General features: G+C 44.9%; 1 protein-coding gene across 1 annotated transcript in view; it reads right to left on the reverse strand.

Moving 5' to 3' along the window:
• Window positions 1-213: 213 nt before the first annotated feature.
• The window catches only part of gosr2 (golgi SNAP receptor complex member 2), a 9,472-nt gene continuing 3,493 nt past the window's right edge, over window positions 214-6,192 (reverse strand). Inside the window, exons 3-6 of the mRNA XM_053616422.1 lie at window positions 5,033-5,141; window positions 2,952-3,084; window positions 2,726-2,866; window positions 214-2,243 (exon numbers count right to left, since the gene is read on the reverse strand). Of these exons, the coding sequence (XP_053472397.1) occupies window positions 2,082-2,243; window positions 2,726-2,866; window positions 2,952-3,084; window positions 5,033-5,141 (545 nt within the window). The 3' untranslated portion in view covers window positions 214-2,081. The remainder of the gene's footprint in view (window positions 2,244-2,725; window positions 2,867-2,951; window positions 3,085-5,032; window positions 5,142-6,192) is intronic.

Here is a 6,192-nt window from a genome sequence, read left to right on the forward strand (position 1 = left end):
AGGTGCGTCAAGGTCTGAACCGCACCGTCCTTTAACCCAGTCGTTTTCAAAGTGGGGGCCGCCAGGGGGCCTCAACAATTTGGTGTGAAAAAAAAATTCTCACTCTCAGACAACCACACACACACACACACACACACACACACAATCAATTCCTAATGTAATGTAAAGATGTAAGATGTAATTATTAATTTTTAAAAAAACCAGTTGGATATATTCAGAAGTCTGTATTTTTAATGTGTTTTAAAGACATCTTGCAAAAGGGTAACCTCGGTCAAATGTTAATGCCATTTGGGGAGGCCTTGCCCTGGAAAAGTTTGGGAACCCCTGCTTTAACCCACTTCTTCTATTGGAACTGCAGCTGTGACAGACATGTATGGATTTCACAATGTTTTGAAAATTGTGTGCGTGTACCTGGGGCTAAGGAGAGATGATGCTTTACAGTCAATGTGTACGAGCTGAGCATCGAGAAGAGTTTGCAGCTGTCCAATAAGATCTTTCATTTCCTAGTTTCCCAGAAACTAGGAATTTCTAATTAACTGAAACATCTAAAATTGCTTTTTTTTTTTCTTCTCCAGCCTTTTGCTTTATTGCAGAAGATCTCTGAAAAAATCTCTGGAGTCGAACGATATTGTGCAAGACACGTAGGGGACAACAAGCAGGCTTGAGTAAGTGGACAGATTGTGCTATTGTATATAGAAGATACACGCACTGATTATTATTAGGAACACCTGTACACCTAGTCATTCATGCAGTTATTTCAATCAGCAGCTTCGGGTAATGTTCATATCAACCATCAGAACGAGGCAAATATGTGATCTCTGTGATTTTGACCGTGGCATGGTTGTTGGTGCCAGACATATTTCTGGTTTGAGTAGTTCTATAACCGTGTCGTGTTTACTCAGAATGGTGAAATGAAGAAAAAAAAAAATCCCATTGAGTGGCAATGGAGAATGGCCAGACTGTGTTTGTGTGCAACACGTCAAACCTTGAGGCGGATGAGCTACAACAGCAGAAGACCACGTCGGCCAAGGACGGGAAGCTGAGGCTGCAGTGGGTACAGGCTCACCAAAACTGAGTAGTTAAAGATCGGGAAAAACAATAGCCTGGTCTGCTGAATCACACAGGTGGTAGGGTCAGATCTTGGCACCAACTGCATGAATGCATCGACCCAACAGTCCAAGCTGGTGGAGGTGGTGTAATGGTGTGGGGAATGTTTGCTTGGCACACTTTGGGCCCGTTAATACCAATCAATCATGGCTTGAACGCCATGGCCTATTTGAGTATTGTTCCTCACCCTGTCCATCCCTTCATGACCACACTTTACCTTCTAATGGCTTCTTCCAGCTTGATAAAGCACCGTGTCCCAAAGCAAAAGTCGTCTCCAACTCACACTGGTTTCATGAACATGACAGTCAGATAGTTCAGTGTTCTTCACTGGCCTTCCCAGTCACCGGATCTGAATCCAGAAGAACACCTTTGAGATGTGGTAGATCAGGAGATTCACAGCATGAAGGTGCACCTGAAAAATCTGCAGGAATTATGTGATGTAATCATATCAACATGGACCAGAATCTGAAAGGAAAGTTTTCAACATCTTATGGAGTCCATGCCACTAAGAACTGAGGCTGGTTTGAGAGGAAAGGGAGGCCCTACCCAGTATCAGTAGAGTGTACTTTATAAAGTGTTTAGTGAGTGTATGTATAGACAGACAGATTTGTATAGATATATGTACAGTCATGTGAATGTGTTTGGATTGGTCCCCTTTAAATAACCCTCCTCCCAGTTTTCGTTCTTTTCACGTGGACCCAATCCTTTCAGCATCATCCTTCAAGAGAATATTAAAGTTGAGAATTTACAGAGAGAACAAATAGAGAAGGAACATCAGTGTTTTCCAGTTGCTGAGGTCTTTTTTTTTTTGGTTGTTTTTTTTTTTTTTTTTTTTTTTTTTAAACACATCAAATTAGGCTCAGGGAATCAAATCAGGCGTTGTCAAACAGGACGATGTAATCACAAGGCAATGTAGAGTCCGACCTGGATCAATATAAATCGCTCCTGTTTTGGTCCGTTCGAGGCAAGAAGGTTCAGCTCAGATATTTGACTACCAGGAACATGAAGACGCAGGTGATCAGCATCCCGCCCACCATGATGAACTTATCCTGACTGGCTCGTTTCTCGATCAGACGCATCACCGTGTTGGACAACCCCAACATGTTGGCCACGTCCAGCATCTTCTTATGGGTACCCTGTCATCCAAGATGAAGGAAGATTAGTAAAGCTCATCTTCACAAGTAAACCCTAAACAGATCAAAAATCATGAGCACCTGATGCTCCAAAGCCCTTTACTTAAAACACACGGTACGACTGCATATACACACTGATAACCGGAAAAGCAGGAAGAAGAGTACACACACTCGTCCCTGGAAATAAGCAGTCACTCTGTGTACACGTGGTGAAACGGACAATTTGATCCCATGAATCTATGCGACAAGGTAAGGAAGCTTTATTGCACTTCAATACTTGTGAGAAATGTAAATGGTGTTTCACGTTCATGGGGTGAAATTCCCTCGTTCGCCCTTCTCCATCATGGCCGCCCTAATAATCCCCATCTCTGAATTGGCTACATCTCTCTCTCTCTCCTGTCCACACCAGTAGTAGTTGAAGAGATCCCCCCCCATACTATGTAACGCGCTATATAAACGTAACTATAACGAACTAAAACACACACCTTAAGCGTGCTTCTCTGGTCACGGAGACCGTTGAGGATGCTCGAGCCGGAGCCGAGAAGGTCGTCCATGCCTCTGTGTGCGCTGTGCAGGCTGGAAGTGAACTGAAGAGTCTCATCTATGGGGATGGAAGTATCTGCATCCTACAGACACAAAGAACGAATCGATTACGAGTTCCGGATGTACGTCAATTAGTCTCTGTGTGTGCGTGTGAGCGTGTGTACTGACATTGGTGGTGAAAGTGCGACTCATGAGCTCCTCCCTTTCCCTCTCCTGAGCCTCGCGTGTGTATCGTCCCTGCTGGAAGTTCCTCAGGGCTGACTGCAAATGCTGCACGTCATACTTCAGCTGCTCCACACGCCTGCGGCCAGACGAGGAGCAAAAACAGAGTGAGTCATTCCGTCCGACAGCACGGATCGTCAACCGTGCGTCACACGGTTTAGGTCTGTTAACAGACAGCCAGTAAAACCGCAGTACTGTCTAGATTACCTATGTGTAAAATCATGTAGTTGGTACAAAAATATATTTGAACATCCCATCAAGTACTTAATGTAACGTAACCAGTAAATTACCAGGCCTGAGAGAGTGACCTCTGACGTGTCTCTGCGGCATGCAGCATCCCGACAGAGCGGATGAGTACTCGCAGGTGTGTGCGTGAGACAAAGTGCGCGCGCGCACACAAAAAAAAGTGAAACTAAACTCTCATTTGCATGTCATTCCTCGGTGCAGACATACTCACTCTTCCAAACGTACGGTCGAGACATTTTGACTAGAGCTGTGGCGGTGTGCGGCGTCCATTTGAGTTCATCGGTCCAGGAATTCGGTGCTGATGAGGGAAAGGTCTGCCTCTTCGTTTCTGAAGTCAGTGACCGCTTCTTCAGTTGTCCTGACACCACTCTGTCAGGTGTCGAGCCTGCTCTCATCGTCGATGAGGTCATCGGTATACATTACGATTACGAATATTACTGCGTGCTCATGGGTGTACTGTATAAGGAAACGCTGCGGTAGGAACGTGAGGTCCGAGAGCTTGATGAGGAGTCTGAATGGGAGAACATTCAGCATTCAGGATTCAGTGCTCAGCTCTAATCCATAATCCAAAGCATAGGCATAGTTTTTACTGTCCAGGTGTATGTGTGTGTGTGTGTGTTATAAAGCTGCACCAAAGGACAGAGCTCTACTGCTGCTGTGTGTTCTGGGTATTTGGACAGATGAACGAAAAACATGAAATAAAACGCAGGACGAGATACGCAAAATGTTTTAAACCAGCTGTTTATATAATTATCTCCAGGCTTTGGTCATTTCTACGTTACCAAATTCGATCTCTACACGCACTCGGGAAAGGTTCGTTTGCCTTTTTCCTTCACTGTGTGTCTAAAAAGTGTATGATTTCCGCTCTTAATGGCCCTTTTTAAAAAAAAAAAAAAAAAAAAAATTTTGCTTATTGGTTCGTTTAAATACGTTTGGACTCGATAAATGGACTACTAGGTGTGAAAGCAGCCCTGCTCCAGCCTTTCATTTCAAGGAAAGTTCACTGCAACGGGGAGCGAGTGCAACCGGGCGATAGTCATCACGTCAGTCCACTTTGCGTCTCTTCGTAATGGAGATGATAGAGGTTTTTCCTGAAACGCTTTACCGTCTTGATCGATTAATAATGTGGAGCTGTCTGAACGTCCCACTCTCCTTGTCGACAGAGACAGTGAAACTGCAGCCGTGTCTATTCAAAGCAACCATTAAATAAAAATAACAAACAAAACATTTCTCTCCTCAGACAGGGAGGCTCTGGCTGCTGCGGCTGTGATTGGCTGAGGACTGTAATCATTAAGTAGCTGTAATCCTCCCCACATCTGAAGATCATCCACGGCATGGTGCTACTTGATTGTGATTCCAGTATATAGCTGTATTGTTGTTTTGCGTGCTTAATTGCCACAGGGCAGAAACCCACGTATCCGCCCACGCCGCATACCGATACTAACCTCATCATCATTTCACCATTATAGCCCATCATCTGGAAATGAGGTGTTTATGTAATTACACACTACACAACGTCAGGCGCTGTTCAACCATGCTCGGTCTGGGTCTATAAAACTCCATGCGGAGCACGTGCTCGGAAGCAGGTCAGCGTTTTCAAAAAACAGGCTCCCACTCACTGTCGCTGTAATCAGGAAAAACCGCGCGGCGCACTAGGATAAGGAACGAATCACGCTCTTATGAAGAGAAGATGAACGGCCTGGCTCCAGACTGCTGGCTCGTCTTGATGAGTACGCTTAACCGAGCGGTTCTGAATTGGCGTGAGAGGACGGGGAACTCACTGTTTGGCGTTCTGACGGCGGTTCGGAGGTTCTTTCCCGGCGAGGATCATGAGGCGTTCCAGATGAGTGAAGACCTGCTCGATTCTGGCCTGCAGTTCGTTTTCGACCACTGTGAAAGACGCACACAAACACACGTTGAGAATCCGTTTCACGGCTAAACGACAACGAATGACCGGAAACGACAATATCGAGAGAACGTAGTCATGACATCAAATCCAACACAACGCTTTTAGTTCAAGTGTCATTTCAGACCATAGGAAACAAAAGTACTACAATAATAATAATAATAATAATAATAATAACATCGGGTTTAATTCTTTTAATGCTCATGAAACTACTAAAAGAACTCTCATTTTTTAAAAATGGCAGGATCCACGAGTATGCAAAAAAAATGCAAACTGGAACAGGCACCATGTCCTCCTAAGCTCCTAAGCTGGCTGGATAGTTAACTAGCTTGCATACGCCACAGCCAGACATGTGTGCTTTCAGTACCTTCATTTCCATTCTTCCTTTCTTAATGATTTATTTAGCACGAATCAAACCTCACTAAATACACCAAAACATCCTGATTTCTGTGGCTAAACGTTTTCAGTTCATCCTGTAATGAATGTGAGCTCTAATTCAACTAATATGCAACGGAAAGGAAAAATGAACACTTTTCAGTTTGTTAATGTCATCAAACCATCCAAGAGCTGATAATAAAAAAAATTTTTTAAATACATATTGGGCCCAGAGGTACTTTGGCAGACAAACATGAGCCGCTCCTCCTCTCTCTGCGAACCCGAGGCTAATTGAGGACCAGGATGTGTGCTGTTTCCTGGGAGAGGCTCTAAAGCTGGTGGGAAACATTATCAGGACTTCTGGGTAGCTTAATGATGCGCACAAACGCTGAATCGGTCCGGCTCCCCACCCACCGAGAGACTTTTCACACTCGTACACGCAGTCGGATGATGTCATCAACGCACGCAGGCGACTGCTTGGCTGAGACGGTTTTCTGTCTGATCCCAAACGTGCGTATCAAACTCAAACTTGGACACCCCTCCTTATCTTGAGCTTTTCTTCACCCACTCCCTACTTCTCGCCATCGTACTCCTCCCTGTCCTTCCTGCTAGGGCACCAGACTGACTCGTTGCTCTCAGCTCAGCCCCACCTCAACATCT

The sequence above is a fragment of the Ictalurus furcatus genome, chromosome 2 (genome assembly GCF_023375685.1).
Source record: "Ictalurus furcatus strain D&B chromosome 2, Billie_1.0, whole genome shotgun sequence".
In the NCBI taxonomy this organism is placed as follows: domain Eukaryota; kingdom Metazoa; phylum Chordata; class Actinopteri; order Siluriformes; family Ictaluridae; genus Ictalurus; species Ictalurus furcatus.